Genomic DNA, 23,802 nt, shown 5'->3' on the forward strand with positions numbered 1-23,802 from the left:
AGGTCTATATGCACACACTTTAAAATATAGTTATAGCATACGAAGTGTCATGGAACATTTTCTTTCGGTATAACGCAGGAACCCCATGCGTTTCGTTGGCTGTAATGATACTTTTGTCATCTGTGTACGTCAACGTACATATATCGTACGTATGCAAAGTCGTTGCTCTGATATTCTGAAAAGGCAGATGCCTAATAGCATAAAGGAAAAATAATCACATTTGTACACATTTTATTGCATAATTTAAATTATGTTTTTCAAGAAATAGGGATGATTGAGTGAGATACACTAGAGGACGCCATTTTGATTGCACGTTCTGCACGTGCTGATGAGAGAGATGACAGCACGACATGGAGAAGACAAGATCACATAGCTACTCTGTGGTGTAAACAATGCACAGACGTGTTGTCGTACCCCACCCCCCAATAAGGGGTGGGTGGGGTATAGTTCGGAGCCACGCGCTCAGTTCGTGCAAAAATAACAATAAGAAGCACAGCACGAGAATGACACAAACCACTGTCTATATACATTGTTCATAATTTCATTTGTCCTATATATATCCACATTTTTCACAACGAGTCAACACAACATTCTTGGTCCGGACCCTTGATCCGGTTGATAACAACACCTACATGGTAGGCTAACACAGATACTCGTCCCGTGTAAAACCCGGACCGGTGCCGGTCCTCCACTTCCTGGTTTGACTTGGAGTCTGGCTCACTATGACTTTCGTACGTCCACACTGCACACAGGTAAGCCCAGTTTACACTAAGACTGAGGACCAGCCGGTGGGACGTTGATGGGCGTGTTCCTTGTGCGCGTAGGAGCCCTGAACGGAATATGGGTCTCCTGCCCCCAACAGAGTGGCAGTGAGGTACTAGGTTGATTGAGTAAGTTGTCCGAGGCGACGTCAGTCCCAGACGCCGCCAACGGGATACCGTCACTGACTGAGCGGACTCGAGAGTTCTGACGGTGTTCGGGGAAAGTCGGAACTGACGGAGTTGGGCATGTCGTCGTGGTGGAGGTAGGAGACGTGCATGAGGGGGTCGCTCTGTGGGGACGCTCCCCCTGCCCCGCAGTGGGCTTCCATGTTGTCGAACGTTGACATCTGGAACGCAGTAACGTCGACATTAATACAACGTCACGACTACATACATGCAAGTCGTTCCATTACAACAAACGTTATAATTACAGTTTTACTATTTTAATAGGAGAAAGATTGATCTTTAGTCCTGATAAAGGAGTGTCCGTTTTAACAACATAAAGATCCAGCGTTATTCATTAATAAAACCACATGGTCTATTCAGAACGCTGGCTATTTTTACAAACTGTTATATTTAGTGATAATGAACAACTTAAATAAATATGAATAATACAATCTATGCATAAATAAGCAAAGCAGTGTTGTCTATAAAGCAAAACAACATGTACAAATCTTAAATGATATGAAATAATAATGAAGCACCGCTAAATGAAAACTAACGGTCTACCTGAGGACACAGGGCAACCAAAAAGGGCGTGCTATAACAGATGGGTCCAAAACCCAGGTGATAAAGTGAGAGAGAGAGAGAGAGAGCTGAAGACTTTGAGGACTTTTATCTTTGTCATTTGCTTAATGTGTAATTAAATAAATTATGACTAAATTATTGTGTATAGTGTTCCTAAAGTATAATGATTCCTTACTATAACTTCTTCGACTGGCTAAGATTCCTTATTATGTATAATCTTCGCGTAGTAACGTATTACATCTAGATTCTAGTGTGAGCGATATTCTGCTATAAGTTCAATTTGAATCCGATTCGAATGACACGATTCTAAAAATAACCATCCAATCAAATTACGTGCGAGAGAATTTCTGTGGAAAGTTACTGACAGGAAAGATGAAGCTGGAGACTAGGTATTGGATATTTCATCATAAAAACAAATATACAATACACTTGATAATGGCCTTGTCCCATGGCCCAAACTACTGATTTCATTAACCGTTACGAACTCCTTATATGTTCATGTTATTTTAGTTTTATTGTTTCCTCTGAACGATCAACGTGTGGATGAAAATGTCCCCCAAAGTCCCTCCTCCCCGTGCGTGCAATATAATCTTGACACATCGAGGGATGGCAGCCACAACACCTTTCTTGTTATATGTACGACGACCGAATTAATAAATAACGTGAAGGCTTTAGGGGGTGGGTGGTGAGTAAGCTTAAGAGGTAAAACAAATACAGTATGTATTTTTGAAAGATCGCGTGAAAAAAAGGATTAAGAGAGGGGTCGTACAAAGAGGGTCAAGAAGGCTGACGAGCTCAGTCACGACACAAGAAAGGCGTAGTGGGTTAGCGCCTGGAGTGATGGAGAGATTACCGTTAGTAAGAGATGGGAGCATCTGATTGGCTAGAAGCAGCCACGTGACTAGCCCTGGTCCTCGAGATATACAACCGTATCATCCTCATCAGGAGGGGCCAAGAAACTGCTCACCAGTTGTTGGAAGGGGGGATGGTGATGGTCGATGTCTCCCTGCATGGCGAACTCACTCAGGGCCTTCCAAGGAGTTTGGTAACTCTGGACCTCTACTGGGCTGGCCTGGATTCCAGGCCCCTCGTGACGCACGGGGCTGGATGCCACCATGGGGACTCCCTGCAGGGGGCGCTGCAAGCCGTTTCCGTTCTGCAACAGATGAAAGAAAGGCTGTGGTCACATAAAGACCGCGTCTGGACACAAATGAAATTCTGACTAAGCAAATGGCACGTGTGGATGTATGAGATCAGAATGTGCTCGTTTTATATACATTAGCAGTAATGAAGCCTGATTCATGTCTCGGTACGAGAACCTCTGTTCTGTGTAATCGTTGTCAGAGTACAGACGGGTTCTGTGTGTACGGAATGAATTGGAATATTTCAACAGTGTGATTTGCGGCAGTGTACGGTTCATGAAACAGAAATTCCATTATTGAGCAAAGAAACAGAATATTTTCCAGTAGCTTTAACACCGTTAAATCAAGGCTGAGGCGATGATATTTTCAGTTGAATAACAACCCAAGAATTGAAAATAAACTCCGATTATGAGAATATTCAAGGAGTACAAACAAAGACCTAGAGAATGATAAAAGCGTGAGATTGCGACCGTTTACTATAGAAACTGGCCAAACAGCCCGACTGCACACACCATTGTTATAAGCCTATACACCGCCGTCTCGACTGATCAATCGGGTCCTAAAGTTTATTTACCCGTGAGAAATTGACATGGAATCGATGGAACCAGATTTAGAAAAATCTATAATGAACAAAGCGACCTAAACACCCCCCGAGAACTAAAAACCGCGCCAGTGCGCGTCATTGTTGTACATAGCGCATGCACGTGGCTTCCCGCTTTACTCGCTCTTTGATGGCCTTTCTGACAGGTGAAACATACCACGGATGATAAGATGACAGGGTGACAACGCGCGGACCTGGCAGGAAACAACTTCACATTGCGCGGACGTCAGAGAGGACACATTATCGATACGTTTCTGCATTGGACCTACTTGAATATTGTGAACAGTCACAAAGAGTTTAACTGATAGCAGCGTATCTTTCAACACCAATTAAATAATCTAGCTGTAGTCATTCACCAAGTATATTATTACCACATTGATCAAAACGACCTACGTGGTATCATATTCAATTACTTACACTGATGTTAATTGAAATGGAATTTGCACATGAAAAAAACACAAAAAGGATGTTTCATATTTTCCCTGTTCCAGCCCGGTTTTCACAGCTGAATATTGGTGATATGTTTATTTCAAAATATTATTTCAAAATTATTACTTCGTTGCCTTTTAATAAGCGAAATGTGTTACAGAAGTGGTGTTTTTTAAATAAATAAATAAATAAATAAATAAATAAATAAATAAATAAATAAATAAATAAATAAATAAATAAATAAATAAACAAACATTGACATGGTTGCGACTTCGAGGACGTAGAAGCCCAGTTCTACAAAGTGTTTAGTGGAAACGGAGCTACAGATTAGCAGATATAGGACAATAATGGCTTTCTTATCAGACATCGCTTTTTCTGGATACCCTGTTGAAAATAAAGGTAAAACTAATAATTATTTTAGCATCGACAGGTTGGGCCGATTGCTGGCATTTAGTTACAGGTGTGACATTGATGAATCGGCGAAATTGCGGGAGGGAGGAGGGGCGCTTTTATTTTTATTGCGCTCTGGTCTCTAACGGTAGTATATCAGTATTCATCGACAAAAGCAATGCGCCGTCACACAATGGGATAGTTTTAAGATTGTGAACGATAGTACGTCAGACGATACCGCAGATCCCGATGCTGAGATACAGCTTCACCGAATCTCCGAGGACCTTTATGATAATCTCCAAGTAAATCACACCAAGAAACTTCTTTAACATATATCCACTGTGACAGGCGAGATGTTAAATTATGCACTATTTATCCTGACTGAGTTTGATAACCTTCATGAAGCACGTAGCTTCGAAACAATCAGTATATATTTAAAGCAATGTCCCTTTAAACGTCTCGAGTATCCAAGCGCTAAACGCCATGTTCATTAAACTTGAATATGAATATCGGACTGAAAGAACATTTGCATACAAAATAGTGTACAAACGCTGCAAAATTCTTTAAAAATCGATATTTATTTTTTCAAAGAAATATCAAAGAAGTTGGACGTTTGAGATAAGGTGGTCTCGTGCTCCTGATGCACGTGCACGAACGTGCAATCAACGCAAGGAGCACGTGAGGGGAACAGACCACAGCACATTTGGTGAGGGACTTCTTGGGGTGATGCCAGATGAGTCCGGGGTTTAAAATGACCGTGGGACGGGGTAATTGCTCGAATGATAATAGGGTGTGGACCGCCCGGGGGGTGGGGATCGAGCGGTCCGGGCAACCGGGAAGACATGATTGTGGGTGGAAATCCTCACACAGAGAATATTGTGACGCTATGGTGGAACCGTGGATTGAACAAGCTTCCCTTGGCCCATTGAGAGTATCATGTAGCGACTTAATAAGACTGTAATTTCTTCAATAATGATTGTGCTAATTTCATAGATGCGCCCCTCTGTTTAAACGGCGGTTTCTGTGCAGGCTCGGTCACGACTTTGCTATCCTTGAAAGCAAACATCTGCTCCCTGGTTGCAGTCCCCATAACGACAGATTTTTCAAACAATACCCGAGCCTCGAATACACAAACCAAATTCTCTTTGTCTCGGTTCATTCGAGAAATTTAGCAATAGTTATTACTTCTATGCCTATTAATAAGCGAAAATTATTAAAGATAATAAATAAATAAATATATTTATAAATAAATAAATAAAAATAAATAAATAAATAAATAAAAATAATCCGTAATTGAAACGAAATATACATTTTGTTTTCACTACGAGACAAGCGTTCTCCCACAGGAGCGTTCCCTAAAATAGATCTTGCGTTTAACGGTATTGTTAGAGTAAATGCACGTGTTCCATACACGCAACTGAATAAACATCACGTGCTATGTTGAATTAATAACCTTTAAGTGACGGTGTAAACTCCCGAATTAAAAATCCTGACAAATATTGACATAAACGTCTAGATATGCAACATGTCAAAAGTGTTGATAGTTTCTCTGCAGTCAATGCTCGCGATAAACTGTTTCATACGCTCTTGTTAAAACATCCTTCCATGTTAATGGAAGCCCAATTATTTTATTAATTCAGCCATTCAAGTTTTACTAGCTCCATTAGATCCAACTTTATGATTACTACGAGGCAAATAAATATAATTGTAATTATATACATTATTTAAAGATCTGCAATATAACATCCCATTTGGCGTTACATCAAGGGAAAAAAGCACATCGTTGAGAAGCATAATAATTGTTCCTTGCCGAGTTGATTTATGTAACATATTGTTTGCGTTGAGAGAAAAGGCATTTGAATATTCTGAATGGCTTTTGGGGGTTTGATGTCGTTATATCTCAATCTGGACGACAAAACAGTTTGAATTGCGATTACTACCACAATGAATATTTGAAGAAGCGGATATGAATAGAATATGTAGAATATTAATAAAGACTCGATTCGTCGCCTGCAAAGCGTTTCTATGTGGTGAAAAACTCGTTCGGGCCAGGTTAATCCGAACGAATGTGTGTGTTCTTTGTGATCTCGACTAATCCATGATGTTGTATCTTCCATGTGAAGCTAGGACAATACAATGCCTCAACAATTTGCTTTTAATTACGAATGTTAAAAGAAGTAATCCAATAAGACCATTCCTTAATTTCCTGATATAGCGGAACGGAAAGGTCGCTTCGGAGCTAGCAATGCTGTATCGAGGAGGAAATTGAACGGCTCAGCTCGCTAATCAGTGAAACAAATTTACATCAAATTAACCCGCCATGAAAAAATATTACCAAAGACTGCATTCAGTGTTAAACTCCAGTAGTAATCAGCGCTAGAGCTGCGATCATTACGGCTTGAAGTTTCTAAGGCGCGCGCCAGATATTTACTGTCCAAAGAGTCCATTGTTAGGGCGTTGTTCGCCAAGAAAATCGCAATTGGAAGCTTTCGAACCAGCTTTGTGATTTAATTAGACGAATATAATGGGAAGATGGCTTAAAGAACAGCTTGACTTCTAGAACTGACAAATTCAGAATACGAATTTAAAAAAAAATAAGAAGAATTCGGTTTATGTGCCAATCAGTCCCAACAGCCAGCAATGGCGGACGGAGTTAAAAGGAAACAATTGCCGTCCTGATTAAGTTGAATATGAATCGAAATAAAAATTCTACCGGTCAGTAATATAAAATTCAAAATTTCAAATGAGAAAGATGTGAATATAATATAATTTTGAATAATTATATTTCAAAAGATAAAGGTAATTATGTAGATTTTTACTTTGAAATAAAGAGTACACAGACATACACAAATTATTGATGTACTGGTTGACAGCGCAGATTAAGGATAATGTATTTTTTATGTTGTGCCATTGCTTAAAGCCTAGCTCGTCATCCTGATTCGCCTTGTTGAGTATCAATCTTTAATGTCAATGCTGCTGATTCATGACATTAGGAGGCTCACGTGGTCACGTGGTCAGTCCACGTCAGTTAAACACAGCCTATATAATCCAACTCCTCCATACATGATCCAGGCTACAACCTCACCTGCAAGAGTGCTACATATTTATTTTCATAATGTTTTGCTAATAACTCAAGCTTGCTCGTGACTTTTAACGAAAATACCTTAATTGTTTTTAAAGCTGTAGTAATTATGACGGGATGGCAATCTAAGTCAATGATATTTATTTTATGACTAGGTCAATTGTAAGTTTTTTTAATGGAAGAATACAATTCTGATTAAATGTGTGTAAATGAAATAAATTACATTGCCCCTTTAGATTATGCCTTCTATAATAGGAAGAAATGCATTCACTGGAGAATGTTTATGTAATCATCTTTATGTACATTATTCTCCCAGCTAAGTCGAAGTACATCAATAATTCATGTTAAAGAAATGATATCGGCAAAAATGCACCGAAAGTAGAAAACCACATAAAAAACCCATTATTGTATACTGACTTCTGATATATTTCAGATTAAAAATAAAAATACATAAACAGAATTGGGGCGTAAAATGTGCTGTTATAAAGAAATAGATTACAAATGTAGAGTAAGTATAATAAGTGCAAACTATATTTTTTACTTAATTCCTTAATTTTAGAGAAGCTATGACTTAATGAGTATGTAATACTGCTTGAAGACGAAATACTGATATGTTTAACATTGAATCACAAATAACACATATATATATATATATATATATCCCGTATATAAGTGTATGATATATTTACTATGGGTAGTAAGGAGTGGGGAGTCAGCACATCACCTTGGCGTTGACCAAACCCGGTGAGTGTTTCGAGGAAGGTGTGGATGGTAGTGTGTACGAGAGGCTCGTCAATGTTCTCAACAAACCTGGGGGTGATACGCCGGGTTATCCAAGTGCGAGGGGGCAGAAAGTCACCCTATATAAACATGGCCATATTGTTGGTAAGCGGCAATGCACTGAAATGGCTCCACAATATACACAGTATTTGTTTGCAGAGGTTTCAAATTTAAATCTCAAAAAGTTAGTCGTCAGAATAAATACTGTAGAAATGAGAGAAATAGCTCTCTAACCATATACATCTGTCTGTATACAGCAATTTACACTAGTTGAATAGGAAGGGGTGGGGGTGGGGTTCCAATGTCGTTATAGCTCTACCACTGATATGTATTATACCTCCATACCCCACCGATCTCCCAAACCCTTTATACACTATTGCTGTCAAATATCAGAGTTTTCTCAGGAATACCATTTCACTTGTATGTAAATCATTTAATTACCTCATCTTACTGTAAACGCAAGGTAGGTGTATTCTTCAAAGAACAGACCCTCACTTGGATCCAGTAAGTGTTTTAATTAACATTTGAATCAATTGACACTGACGTCGCCCGAGATGGGAATATGAGTTAAAGGTCTACCATTAACATTCCATGCAATTATGCAGTCCACGAAAGGTGTTGTACTGATGCAATAACCACTGTGTAATAGAGTGCTATTGCTCTTTCATTAAAGTGGGGCTTCTTAAGTCGACAACTGCCACAAAGGAGCGCTAGAGTTCTGCTACATTAAACACGACGATTGAGCCCTGTTGGCCTGGGGTATGATGCTGGGAACTCAACTGCTAAGTGGACAGCGAAAATTAGACGAAACTTAATTACCGCAAGAATATCAGCAATAACCTTGCAAATATTGTCCTTCAATTGTTTCTATGATTTTATCAGTTGCCTCGGGATGTCTCGCGTGTCTACGCGTGATTTTGACGCGATCTCGGCTGGACCGCGAGTTGGCGGTAATTAGCAGATACGCAAGGTTGACTTTGACATAATCAGAGCGAGTGCTTCTGGGAGGTTGTGATCGGAGAATAGTGCGCATCACGACATAGCGTCTTGTTGTGAAACATGATTCTTTCTCGCGAAAATTGACAGAAAATTTGATAAGATTGGCCCGAGCAGAAGCCGCACGCGATGTTTCGAATTGAAGGCGATTTCGCGTGAACGACAGCGCACACTTCTACACGAAAACCGGTCTTTGACTTGGATCTTGACGGGAACCAATCTAGATTTAATACGACGAATTATCAGAACAATTGAAAGAACTATCCATGTGCCTGAGGGCGACGTAGAATTAATATAAACCTCCAGTCTTGAGTCGGTATTTTCAATTTGTTTGCTAAACTAATTTCGGCTAATATCATCGACTACACCAAATTAGCTATATCTAATTCCATGGCAAAACCTTCTATTTGCGTTTGGTCGTGAAAACCAGGGATTTTGTCTGATAATGTGACGTTTGATGATACGATGCACCGGAAGTGAGCAGTCCTTCAATGCAACCCACAATTCCACGCGAAATGAGCTAGAATCAAACATTATTTTATATCTGCGGCACTTCAGTCCACCATCGCCGTTTCATAACCAACATATGCTATATTGACAGTGGTAATTACTAGGCTTCGCACAATGGAAGCTACGTGAAAGGGGGTATTTGCAACCACGTGCATCCGCGAAAATTACCAAACGGTGGAAAAGTTGTAATTTGGGTAAATTACGCGCAGTTTGGCGTTCAGCTTGCTAGTTTCGAGTTAAGGAGTAGAGGAAATGAGAGAGAAAAATTGTTTGAGATTGAAGGTGGTGTTCTCTCGCTCGCCCAGAAACTCTGATGGCCGCGCGAGACGGTGATTATGAAAAGTATGAGGAAATTTGGGCCAACTAGTTGAGAAAGGTGCTGTAATTTGAGCCACTTGTCTAGTTAAAACGTGCTGCGTTTCTTCTCAGGTGTTCAAGTCAAGTTCCCCTCAGACACAATATATAAGCTATATGAGTCCGTATCTGAATCACAAGGTTTTATCACTCCACTATACCTGCTCCAGAGGATGGCACGCGGTTTCGGTTCTATTGAAGTGTTTGAAATTATCTCCATGTTTTATCACGTTAAATGGTGAGATACATGTCTGATTACACTCGGCTAATATTCCTTTCCGCGCAGACTGATAATACAAGAGCCTCACCCTAAAACCCGTCTCCCACCCCCGGGACGAGGGAGGGGGGTTTGGCGGGATAGCCCGTCCTACATCCTCCCTGCATTGCCAGACATACTCACAGACACACTTCTTATAATCATTTTCAGAAGCAAAAAAAGACAGTCATTTTTCAGATATTTTCCTCCCCGGCGTCGGGCCAGGGAGGAAGCTCCCCCGGGCGACTGTGATAGGAAACGACTGGGGGTAGATAACTGGCTTGGCACTTCTGGGAATACAACGTAGAAATACCGCTCCTTGTGCTCTACACGTGTAAAAGATTTGAAGAAAAATGTTGTGACACGTTACACGAGAGAGTTAATTTTGTTATGAAGAGGTGAAATAAATAAAATGAAGAATGTGCGAATTCTGAATGCATGAAGAATATTTACACGTAGCTATATCCTGAATTATAACGGTAAACAATGAGAAAAACCATGCTGTTATAGGTAAGGTTTCTAAACTGCAACGCAGCGATTGCCATAGTGATTTCAATGGAAATCGGATACTCCGAAGCATACTGTGTATATACTCATATATATGACGGTTTAGCATGCTAAGTATACCTGTCTAGATGCATAATGTATCGATTCCGTTTCGACGCGTTGATAGCAGTTACATTAGGCGATTTTAGAAGGGTCAATCTCGATATCTAAAGCAAGGCATTCAGCTAACGGTTTGCCTCAACGCGAAACCAATAAAATATCAAACATTTATGAAAAGATAAAGAAACAGACTTAAATAGCTATTGACATTTAGAAACAGCCCCTATCAAAATATCAAGCTTTTCCATAAATTATTGAAATAAAGAGGTTTTTAATCGCTGTTGGGTAGCGATATCAGATGACAGAACACTCTGTTATGCCTGGGTCCGTCGCTGCTCGGATTGTATGTTCGAGCTGATTGGAGGATTACTATGCTTACATTTTTAAACAGATTTGCATTGAACTGCATTTGATTTATTTTAACTGAGATTGGGGATAAACTATAAACTGCAATGAAACTAAAAGGCATGTATGTCAGCTGTGGCCATAAGTGTCAGCTATAAAATTGATCTCTGTAGAGAGATTATCCTATGCACGATCCTGTCGTAGCATTGAGCAACGCGTTAAAGAAAGAAACTAGTGGTAACTCCAGTTTTGTAACCTCTCAATTCATTTGAAAATCGTTAAATCAACGTGTTTGTACTTGGTCCTCGGGTCTTTCATCAGGAAAAGACACCATGCACCTAAAAGACCCCGGAGAATTCCCTATTAACCATATTGATAGTTCCAGAGCTGACTTAATGTAGCATGCAGGATCAGCCATCAGTGTGACACATCACTTTCACCGGTACAACGGCCATGGTGAATCGTCCTCAAAATGGGATGCCTATCTGTTCACTAAGCCCGCAATAAAGCTGCATTTGCGTATAGGAGTGTTTGAGATTATTTTGGGAAGACATACGATTGAATATTGTATATTGCGCCTAACCAATATTCAGTCTGCATGTTTGTGTTTGAGTGTAAGTCAGCACCATTCCGGCCATCTTACAATGGTTTGTAAATAACCTTCGAGTGTTTGTTTGAACAGACAAACAAGTGGTCGATATCATGACCAGCGTCCTATGCAAGCGGAGTAAGTCAACAAACCCTCCGCCGATTCTTTATTTGCCAAGAGAGACAAGGTTACTAGATGGTAGTTTGGACAAGCACACCAACACCAGACACCTTCGTGATAAACGATTCCAGCATATCAGAAACATTTAACCATCTGCCTCTCATAAATATGCAATTCGAGAAGCCTTATTTATGCTATCATCGATGCTCTTCTACACTCAGACATCGCGAACCTGGAATCTCAGCTACATCAAATGTCCACATAACCTTTTGGAACCATCGCCCAACCATCGACCAAATTGGTGGCCAATCAACACTTGCGCAACATAAACACTTGAAGAAATCGAACTGAACTACCCTCCATATATTTTCTGAGAAATATATTGTTCACAATTAACCCCGCGCCAAAACTTAGATTGATTCCTAAATATGTACTGAACTCATGTAACTAATCCAAGACCTAGATTTTCGAAGCTCACCTAGTGTTAAGATGGCCATAAATGCCATACATTAACATAAACCTACGACTATCTTAGCTCTAAGAGAGCTTCGAAAATCTTGGCCCTGTCAATAGTTTCATCACTAATCCACACGTGAGCACCCGGTGTTCCACTCCCCACAGCATCCCAGTCGCCTTACCTTATCCTGTTGCTGCTGAATCTGCTTCATGAGGATGCTTCTCTTCTTGTCTTTACACCTCTTGTTCTGGAACCACACCCTGATGACCCGGGGGGAGAGGCCGGTCATCTCCACCAGCTGTTCCTTCATGAGAGCGTCCGGCCTGGGGTTCGCGTTATAGCAAGTCCGTAACGTATGTAACTGTTTCTCATTTAACACCGTCCTCACCCGCGTGGTCTTGTGATCAGACTTATGGCCACCCCGAGCAGGCTTGGTTCCGCCTGCCTGCTCTGCTCGACCTGGGGGTGGGAATATTCGTGTCAGTAATCATAATGAGAAACATAAAACTACGGTTAAAACGAACACAATGGGGCAACTAATGTTTGTTCGTTACAACCGTAGTTTGTTATACGTGCTGCATGTGTATTTCGACTAAATATACAGCAAGGGTCGGGACCAAAATAATAGTTCGTTATATCCGTAGTTCGTTGTAACCGTGTTCATTATAAACGTAGTATACTGTACTATGTATTATTCCATGCTCACAGAATAACAGTAAATGTGATGTAGCAGTCTTCAGCTGCATCCTATTCCTATCTCTTCCTTCCGTACCTTAGCACAGAGTGAGTGAGTATGTTCTAGCAAATCCCAGCAAACGTCCAACATGGGACACCAGAAATAGGCACAGAGTACACGTGTGTGAAATCGAATCTGGGTCTTCGGCCTGAAAAGCGAACGCTTTATCCACTGTGCTTCCCACTAACCCCCCCTTTGTTACAGTTCTGTGATCACAAAACAAACTGGGCCTGAAGCAGGAAGGATGGTGAGTGAGTGTGTGGTTGTACGACGTTTTAACAATATTACAGCAATACCACGTATAGGCTTCAGACATTGTACCCATGTGGGGAAGCGAACCCAGGTCTTCGGTGTGAACGCTTTAGTCACTGGGCTACCCTAGTTCCCCTAGACAGCTCGAAAGTTTGAATAATGTCTCAAAGGTAGGAGAACGCGCTGTGGGGCTTAAGTGGTCACCCATTGTTTTTCATGAATCCAAACCCACGTCTTCTCACTACTGGTAAAATACCACTGGACTAACACCACGAAAAACGTCCTTCCAGGGAGGATTATATTGTACCTGAATACTGCACGCCAATGATCCTGCCATACAACTGGATCCATAACACCGGTCACAACACAATAAGAAATTGTTTGTTTGTGAGAAACAATGATATGTTTGTGAGTTCTTGATAAAGCTCAATGTTTCGTGGGAACCATTACTTATACATCTTCAGAAACAAACAGAAAAGAGATAACTCCGAACTATTCAAGGTTAATGTCGCGTCCAGTCAATACAGTCTGAGACAAGACAATGAGCATAATGCCTACAGCTCATCAGACTTTTGATTTATTAATTTCTTAAAAATCTAAATATAATACCATTCTTTTATAAAACATACAACGAAGAAGATATTTAGCACAATGTCAAGGTCGACATGTGACACACGTCCGCGTGGCAGTGACATGTGAATCATGGGATTCAGATATATCTACTTCAGAAACAAACAATACCAAAACACGGAAGTTGAGCGATTAATGCCCTCGTTAATTATAGCCGATAGTTTCTTTTTACAGTTGGTGAGATCAGCATCTATTCATGTAAACAAGGATGAGTAAGTGAGTGAGTATGGTTCTACGTCGAGTTTACCAATATCTCAACAGTATCGCGACTTGGGATGCAAGAGATGGGCTTCACAAATGTAGGGAATCGAACCCCGACAATCGGTGTATAGAGCGACAGCGCAAATCACTGGGCTATCCGACCACCCCGCGTACAAGGATGAACAATACGCTAATAGTCCTGCTGACAATGTATTTCTCAAGTACTGTTTCTCATACACAATGTTCTTCGCAGCCCGTATCTACAAATCAAGGGGTCTTCGTCCCCATGACGCTGTGGGGATGTAGGTACATGCTTCAACCAGCAATGTGATGGACTTCATCTGTCCAGAACCCCTTCTGGACCACTTAATCAGATTAAAACAAACTTAAGCAAGATTTTGCCTGGCCTGTTTGAGGCTTTGTCTAGTATACACCATTACGTGTTTGTTAGCTTGTGTCTGCATTGCACGAAAGCGTATTTCGTGTTTTACCACATGAGGCAATGTACAAGGTAGCGTATTTCGTAATAGCTATAAGATGCAATGTACAAGGTAGTGTATTTCGTGTTTTACCACAAGATGCAGTGAACAAGGTAGTGTATTTCGTGTTTTACCACAAGATGCAGTGAACAAGGTAGTGTATTTCGTGTTTTACCACAAGATGCAGTGAACAAGGTAGTGTATTTCGTGTTTTACCACAAGATGCAATGTACAAGGTAGCGTATTTCGTGTTTTACCACAAGATGCAGTGAACAAGGTAGCGTATTTCGTGTTTTACCACATGATGCAATGTACAAGGTAGCGTATTTCGTGTTTTACCACAAGATGCAATGTACTAGGTAGCGTATTTCCTGTTTTACCACAAGATGCAGTGAACAAGGTAGCGTATTTCGTTACACCTACAACATAGTGGTGTACAAAATAGCATACAGTTCGATCGTCAAAAGTGGATGCAGTCGAAATAGAATGGTGGGTGTATCACTCACAAGTTTCGTATGGATTTCTACGGTTTATTGACACAGTTTAACACGTTAATATGTCCCCGAACCAACAGGATCCGCATTATCGAGGTTTCGCTGTACAAAGGGGCTTTTTGTAACTCAGATACACATGCACTCGGAGACGATTCAATATGATATGTGGACTAGTTCTGCAAGTTAGTTTTCTTATTAATAAATCTGTAGCGATGTTTTTGAAGGTAAAGCTTTGGTTGGTAAACTTTTGCCAGAAATGTAGATGATCCCGATTTGAACGTCACAAGTACATCGAAGCCTACTGCGAGGAGGACAGAACTGATGGATAGCTGAGCTGATAAGATGAACGAATGACTCCGTTGGGCAAACTACGCCATCTAGCGACGGTGTGACGGCGGGGTCCTGATTACCTACCCTTACCATCCCTGTTGTTTAAACCCTGGAACTCGGTGGGACCGGCTTTGCGTAACAATACAATCTGCTGTCGGGTGTTTTGTGCAGTTCCTGTGATTATTGTATCTTTTTGATAAATATACAGAGTCGGAAGAATCGGGGAAATCTGGATGAGAACAGAGGAAGCTGTGTTATTGTTTGTGTCGGAGCGGCCCGGTTTCTCATCCGAACACATCCCAAGTTTGATAACTTTAGAAACCGGACACGATTAAATCCGATTTAATCTCAAATTGGGAAGATCAGGTTCGATGAGGGGGCTTTTGTTTTATTTATTGGTGTATGAAAATAAACCAGCATGTAATAAAAGTTGCATGTTTGCCGAAATGATTCATTGATGGCGCGGGGAATGTCTTGGGTCGAATGCCATCCAGGATGAGGACGATCGAGTTTCAGGACAATACGACGGGGATGCGTCCACATGGGCTTTCGACAGCTATCTGTTAGAACATGTAGGCCATTGTGACATCCAATAACTGTCGGAGACTAATAGCCGGACGATTATCAATTAGTGAAACCGAAATATCAAAAGTTGTGTGTCCAGGATCGGCTGTGGAACTGGTCCCGGTTGGGTTTTGTTGAAAAGATTGCCAGATAGACGGCATACTGAACCCATTCTGACTGGCGATGCATGTCCCTTGTGGGCAAATTAATTACACGTTTTCACACGTTGGGTCCACAGACGATCGGATCGAGTGCCGCACATTTTATATCTGATAACTAGTCGTGTAGCGAACAGTTTCATCTGGGACAAGACAAGCAAATTAAGGCGAGAGGAAAATACAATCTGCTACAAAGATAATCGGAATTTATTTCCTTTGCAAACCACCATCGCCTCTGTTCGCTGGGTAATTCCCCCATCGCATGCAAATATACAAGATTAGAAGCCCATTTTACCATTGTTACGGTCTTTCCGGAATTAAAATATTCGAGCTATTTGTTTGTGTGCGTGTGTCTCCGAGCTACCCTTTAACCTTTGTGTAATTATTAAATATAATGCAGACATGGTTTACATGATTGAATCAAAAGCAGGGTGGTTAATGTAGAGTTAAGAGATAAATGCGACCTAGGTCGGCATGTCTTGATTAGATCGCGAACACAATCTGATAACGGGCGGAGGGCTACATTCATGTGGTCATTTTACTCACTTTATCTTATCTTGTGTCATTCCGCCAGACCAGCCCCTCAAAGGTCCGCTATCAATAGCTTTTTGCCTATCTATAGTATACATTTCCTAATGATTTTTAAAACATCGTTGAAGATAAATGGCTTTTTGAAAGTCTAGATTCCCTAAGAGCTGTCGACAGTTTGACATTTGAGAAATCGACGTAAATCGGTTAAAACGTACATTTTGAAACTTAGCAGCCTCGGGCTTATATTAGTTTGCTGCTTACTCAAGCTCGATATGTCAAATGTCTATTTGTTTTAAGCATTAATGAGTTCTCATCTTGCGGGTAATGTGGATGTGTTGGGGAATAATTCATCATAACGGGAGATGTGCAGCAATTTACAACCATCGTAAAGTGTGCTTCATTAGCCACTTCTTTGTGTCGTCATTACAAATTACCGATAAATAATCGATAGTGACATCTGATATTTTAAAAAAGGTAACAACATCACACCTGGCCAGAGTCTTTGTACACACATGCAGCTCAAACTCCCTATTAAAAAACCCTACGTTAACACGAGTGTTGTTATAAGTATGCATTGCCTTTTTGATACCAATAACAATTTATGAACCATAAATAAGGATATAAATCATGTATTAATACATATCGTTTTGCAGAAGAATATAAATCAATAACCAGTTAAATATATATTATATTCTCCTAGAAAACCATATGGATACTATTACTATATTAGACTCACATGTTGGAATAACAAAACGCCTGTTTTAGTCATTAACATGGTTGCCCTGTAAACATATTTAAAAAATTCAAATTTACGAAACTGTGTTTACAAATCATCTCTGTAATACGTCAGTCTTTTTAGTTGGTAAATCAGTTTCAGCTAAGTCAGTATAAATAATTTACACAGAGCACGTAACGATTTTATAGTCATATAGATACATTTTAGATAACATCGTCGTTCTGTGTGGGATGTCAATATGGCCGCATCCACATACTAGGACAAAATACAAAATGACAATCAGGTTGGCTTCGTGTTATCCATTTCGAGAACACTTTCACAATTTCATAATTCGACGTCACATGGGAATCTATACAGCACAGTATCACATTATATATACATGTTAAATATGAAGAAATATGTAGAAATATTTACCTGCAAGTTGTAGTCCATTCTTTTCTGAGTGGCTTTTCTTATTGTTGTTGTTTACACTTGACGAGTCATTATTGTTGTTATTGTTATTGCTAAGTGGGCTCCCAGGGTCACATAGAGGACCCGAGGCGCGTTCAACGACATCGTGATCAGCCTTACAGAACAGCCCGTCGTCTCGCAAGGCGAATTCATCTCCAGGTATTAGCTGTCTACTGCATGCTACACAACGGAAGCAGTCGATGTGAAATATTTTTGTTTTTGCTCTCATAACAAAGTCATTCTTACTGAATCCTAAACCACACTTAGCACACTTTGTCCCGAATAACCTGAAAATAAAGAGAGATGGATTACACAGTGTCAATACATATTGAATAAGCGTGATAAAGTTTCATGCGAGAGTCACTCGGACAGTTACCACGTACCTCGAGCTAGGGAATGCAGAGATTCTATCAGTATGTACAATATCGCTATTATATCCTACACTGTAGCGGGTACATAGAAACAGTTAGTGTTTTTAAGTGTGAATTGCAAAACAGAACGTTGCTATTTGATTGCTTGTCTCACCGGGAGTCGGATTCAAATTCGATAAATACTCTAAGCAAATTAATCATACTATTATATAAAAATGTACCTATCTATACGTAATATGATATAGTTCATTAGGATGTATTAAATTTAATTATTTTCACTTCATTCATTAACATGTCTTTTAATTTTTTGTGTGGCGATTCTTCTTCTCAATGTAGCACGTTCGATGTTTGTACGTGTGACGTTCTTTTAGAGTCGTTAATCCTTTTACAAACCAATTACCAAACATGTTGCCATTGGTGTCACGTGACCCATTGCACAATATCTATATTATCACTGAAACTGAATATATTTAATGCCCTATTTATCGAGACTGGAATGTGATAATTTCATGCTAAAATACTGAAAAGGATCGATATTTGAAAATAATGCATGTAAATGATAACATCGGCTTACCATATCATTCAGTATTGTATTTATCAACTAGTCACGTCACGTGCACAACTTTATTGTTGTAAATTGCATTCGGCTGACATATATGATCCACAACGAATTTACGAAGTGACATGTGTTGAAAATCCCCATTAATTTTCAATTAACACTTAATAAATCCTTTTGTGAAACATTTCATTAAAAAAATCAGTAGCCAGCTATAAGGTATAAACATATTGTTATAACTGCATAATATATGGTATATAATATTTATATTTACTGCATAATCATAGAAACCTACAATCAGTGTTATTCTAGTCTAAATGTAATTATTAAACAAAGGCATACAAACTGGTGAAATAGTTCAACAAGAATGATGCTTGCTCCGTTATACAATGTGGCCCAAAATACCGGAAATACTTGTCCACGAGTCGTGTAATTCGTGTAATTTTCATCTACTCTATCTGTAAGCACATAATGATAAAAGTCTTCAATGTTAACTAAAGTTTACTATTGTCATTGATATTAAAGATTCCCTTTCGTCCAAGTGCACGCAAGCGACAATAAACCACTTGAAATTCAATCGTCAAAAGTTGGGGTGTGCTATCAATATTTGCATGAAAAATTCATAGGAATGCTTTAGTTAAAGAATTCGCTTTCTGTTTTTTCTATTAAATATGCATGTCGCGATTTGGGAAGTAAACCTTTTCCTATAGCGTTAACACGCACATTACACCCAAAGCCGGATTCTAGTCCATGAGCTCAAAAATTAAAGATTTCTGTGTTTAAGGAAAAGATTAGCCAATATTTTTTGTTTAGTTAGCAGATCTTGTTGTTTATCTCAGACAAACTTGAGATGATAAACTGCGTTTTCTTTGAATCGGAAATCGGAAAACTCTTAGCGGATTTCGAGAAGAAAGTCGATTTGGGATCGAAACAAATTCCAGCAGTATGTTCAAACTGAACGGTTAATGGTGCCTTGGAAGGTCTCTAATTATTTCAGTATAGAACCTGTAGACCCTATCTATGTATTTGAAGATATCTATGTGAAAACTGAATTCTATCTAATAAATCGCTCTCATCGTATCTCTAATTCTCAAAGCATTGATTCACGGAGACTTTCAAGGAAGGCTATCGGCCGTAGAAGTACGCTCACCTCTCAAATTACCTTAATTATTAGCGTGTTCAAACTCTTCAAATAATTAATACATTTATCAAAGAAACCATCTGAATTTGTTGGTGAGGAAAACGATTTCCTTAGCGAACTCTTTAATCATGTGTATAGCTAGACATTGATTACACCTTCTTTATCAGGCTGTTATTGGTATTGACTAGTTGTATAGCTTTGTGTACAAAGGTGATTTGATAACTTATCTATCACATTTAACAGGTATATAGATATACTAAACAAAATTAAAATCAATACTTATCTAGATACAATTTAATAGTAATTAAAATAGTAACTTTCAAAATATATCGTCAATATACATGCGTGCACATATTAACCATTGTCAATCCACTTTCGTACCACCCACTCTGTGTACAAAGGTGAAAGGCGAATTGATAATTTATCTATTAATTTTCTTTAACAGATATGTAGATATAATCAATAAAACCAAAATAAATACCTATCTAGGTATATGTTAATAGTGATTTTTAAAACTTTTAAAATATACAGTCAATTTACATACACATATTAACCCACTGTCAATCCACTTGAAAAATCCCTTGATGTGTATGTGGCAGAAATAACTGGCAAATCGGTAAATCACAGTCCTGTTATTTAATTATTTTTGAAAGTTAAAAATGTTATTACGGGATACGTTGTTAAGGGGCTGTTGAAAGTGTGATAGTGTCACACAAAGATCAGCGGTAGACCAGGTTATTTACAAGCAATCGCGCTTGTTGGTGCTTTTAGTAGATTGAATCAATAGGACTGTAATCTCTGACCTCTGTGAGCGGGAGTAATTAAGACGATTGCTTTAAAAGGTTTTTGGATGAAAAGCACGAATGCACTTGAATTTTGTCACTCCTATTAAAGGGGTAAGAGCGACATCACGCTGTCATGGTTGGTTGTGCCAAACACTCTCTCCCATTTGTGAAAGACATCGTATTGACTGTTATGAGAACGTTTCTATTGGAAAGTGTAGCAATGGTCTAAATGCTTGTACATAAGATAAACGAGGCATAAACCTTTGTTTTATATTTTGTAACATTAAATGCCATTTCCGCCTTGTTTATAGTAGGACTGTATGTTTTCCACGCAAGCCTATCGCCAGTGTGAAAAGCTGAAAGAACATGAGCAAGTCTTTCTTATGGAGAAAGAAATTAAATATGTAATTATTTCAAAAATTTAATCCACGACCTTTGACATAGTATGTTATCTTTATGAAAATTGCATAAATACTTCGCCAAAGAAAAACATACAACGAAGCATGTTTATGTTATAAACAGAAGCCCCGGTAGTGGAGACGCGTGTTTTCACGGGCCAGTTACCCCTTCTGTTTAATCGCTCAGAAATTTGAAATACTATCCTCAAATAAAATATTGATAATACACGGAGTTATTACAAGAAAGAACGGAAATTTGAACATCATTTCCCCTTGTCAAGACACAGTCTCTAATTAAGAGACGGTGGATTCAGACACTAAAACCATTCATACGAGACCAGCGTTCAGTTTCTTATGACCCCCAAAACAGACGCGCGACACAGTCGACAGGCCAGCTGGGGCACACTGAGAAGTTAGGGTGGAGGGGACGGGGGGACCAGGGACGCTTCATTGGGCCCCCTTGTACTCGCGCTTTAACTCTAATGAGGCATAGCCAGCGCTCGTGATGCCTTCATTAAACACGACTGGAGTAAAAGCCAATGGACATTTGATTTTGTGAACTGTCACTATGTCCGACGCTTTACTAATCCATGTCAAACCTCATCCCCAAACAATGATTGCCTTTCACCTGTCCTACTTTTTGTAATTCTTCACAGATCGCTGAAGTGTTGTTTAGCTGACTTTTACCTCAGATGGATTCTTGTTTTAATACTGGAGTATTGCGTTACCGAGACGTATATCAGACACTCAGCTTTCAGTGTGTCCACGCAACTTGTACATGTCCACGCGCACATGACTTACAGACATGGGAATAATAGAGAGTGAGATATGTCAATTGCAGTTGTTATCAATTCTATAACAATGTAATAATTTAAAATATCAAATGCCATCCCATGAAATATTATTAGGTCTTTGATTATTCGAACTTTTCATTGATGAACATTCTGAAAGGCTGAAGATATAACTATACGTGACAATACCTACGTACGTGACCAATATTTACACTATTAATGTCAGAGTGACATACAGCAATATGTTGCCTATGCTGTATTGTGACTGAAGAGTGTATATGCTGACACTGCCCCATCCGGATATATCGCCCTGACTCGCCTCTGATCTGTCGCAGTACGACGACCGTACGCATCATGACTGACATAAAGTCGCTGTCAACGACACCTGCCTACAGCAGCTCTCCACCCCACTGGCACACGCATATAGGTACCGTAGCGACCTACCCAAACGGTTTATAAAACGATCTAATATAAATAAATCGACGCTTATTTCACATAATTGTGCATGTGAACATGATCTATTTACATTTATATGTTGTTATGATCTATTATATTTAATATGTTATGGGATATTTCATACGCGGCCGGTTCATACTGTTTACGATGGCACGTTGTTTATACATCATATAATAAACAAAAAGCATCTGGTGTTTCATATATGCTAAATCCTCAACAGAATATCTACACATCATACAAAATATACACGTGTACATGCAGTCGGAGCTCGCATCCTACACGTGTTTTCTTGTTCTATTCTAATGTCACTTATTTTAAAATTGGATCTCACTAACATCTTAGTCACTATTTATTAATGGTTTATAAATTCCCATTTAGTTTAATATTTTTGATTCATGTCATTTATAACATACACTGTGGGTTTTACATATGTATCGTTAGACATGCAGTTTCTAGGGTAAACAGATCTCGCCGGGTTGGTTTCGACAACAACACAAGTATACAATACCGTATGGACAAATATCTTGAAGTTTTCATTGTCAGGGTTACAATATATGAACGTACAATTTAAGAATTCCTGCGTTTCAGATTCGTAATCTGAGATAAGAATTTATATCAAGATGATTCATGCTACATTTGACATAATCTTCCAACCACAACAAACTTTGTAAACTTTGTACAAGTACTTCCAGTATGACAATACAATGAAGACTTACCGCACGTAGTCCCGTTTACAGTAGGTTTTCCCATCCCTGACAAAACATGTACACGATTCGTCGAGATACTGGTCACAGTCAGCACACTTAAGGCACCCTGCGTGCCACTCCAAGTCGGGGGCGACCCTCATAATAAACTGGTCCTGAATCTGCGAGCCACAGCCGACACAGACCGACACCCGTCGCTTGGTGCCTGCAATACAACGGTAAAATTAGACGAGTCCCCAAAACCACAAATTTATTTTAATTATTGGTACATTAGGCGACCTGTCAAACGTTGAACGTAGGTGGACAAATCGGCCCGAGCGTCGCAACATTAAGTGATATCAGAGACGGGCGACAGAGCTAGTTAGTTGAATGACTTAACATCGCAATGATAACTTACTTGGGGCCTGGGTCTCAGCAGTCATGTCCCCGGACTTTGAGGGTGAAATTTTGGCTGGTTTTGAGCAACAACACTCCACGTGGAAAGAAGGACTCGCAGTTATGTGTACGTTCGTTCCCGGCAACTCTCAAACACTCTTGAAAACTCGTGCAAGGTTGATGACACAAAATACCTCTATAAATTCCTAGCCTAGAAACTGCGCATTTGATTGGTCGTCACACCGTGACGGGAGCACGTGACCTGCTAATTATAGTGAGTGGGCGTGTCAGACATGTGCGACTCGGCGAAGAGCAGAGTGAAAGCTGCCTATGCGAGCCCTCGCTCGTGGAGTACTGCCCTCGCTCGTAGAGACATAGCTGTCAGTCAAACCCGACAGCTCCCCCCAAACAAACCCGAGCGTGAGGGTTAGGACTCAGTCGTAACGAAACGTAAGGGCCTTTCACCATAGTAAACCAACATGTCTAAATATACAAATGC

General features: G+C 39.7%; 1 protein-coding gene across 4 annotated transcripts; it reads right to left on the reverse strand.

The window, feature by feature from the left end:
- Positions 1–214: 214 nt before the first annotated feature.
- LOC124282396 (insulin gene enhancer protein ISL-1-like) lies at positions 215–23,482 on the reverse strand. 4 transcript variants are annotated; one of them, XM_046718368.1, is made up of 6 exons: positions 23,326–23,482; positions 22,941–23,133; positions 17,691–18,013; positions 12,347–12,624; positions 2,476–2,685; positions 215–1,108 (listed from the first exon to the last, which is right to left on the reverse strand). In XM_046718368.1, exons 1-6 carry the CDS (start codon positions 23,348–23,350, stop codon positions 941–943), a joined length of 1,197 nt encoding a protein of 398 aa, XP_046574324.1. In that variant the 5' UTR covers positions 23,351–23,482; the 3' UTR covers positions 215–940. The 4 variants fall into 4 exon arrangements, with proteins under 4 accessions (XP_046574324.1, XP_046574325.1, XP_046574326.1 ...); XM_046718369.1 differs by having other exon boundaries at positions 2,476–2,664; positions 23,326–23,481; XM_046718370.1 differs by having other exon boundaries at positions 996–1,108; positions 2,362–2,685.
- Positions 23,483–23,802: the final 320 nt, after the last annotated feature.

The sequence above is a fragment of the Haliotis rubra genome, unplaced genomic scaffold (genome assembly GCF_003918875.1).
Source record: "Haliotis rubra isolate DU_JTF1 unplaced genomic scaffold, ASM391887v1 Scf3, whole genome shotgun sequence".
In the NCBI taxonomy this organism is placed as follows: Eukaryota; Metazoa; Mollusca; class Gastropoda; order Lepetellida; family Haliotidae; genus Haliotis; species Haliotis rubra.

Bases quoted from the DNA above. Each gene is read 5' to 3' on its own strand.
- LOC124282396 (XM_046718368.1), bottom strand. From the start codon at position 23,350: ATGACTGCTGAGACCCAGGCCCCAA. The intron at 18,014-22,940 runs GTAAGTCTTCAT...CTTTATTTTCAG, and splicing joins TGTAAACGGGACTACGTGCG to GTTATTCGGGACAAAGTGTG. The intron at 12,625-17,690 runs GTAAATATTTCT...TCCCACCCCCAG, and splicing joins GAATGGACTACAACTTGCAG to GTCGAGCAGAGCAGGCAGGC.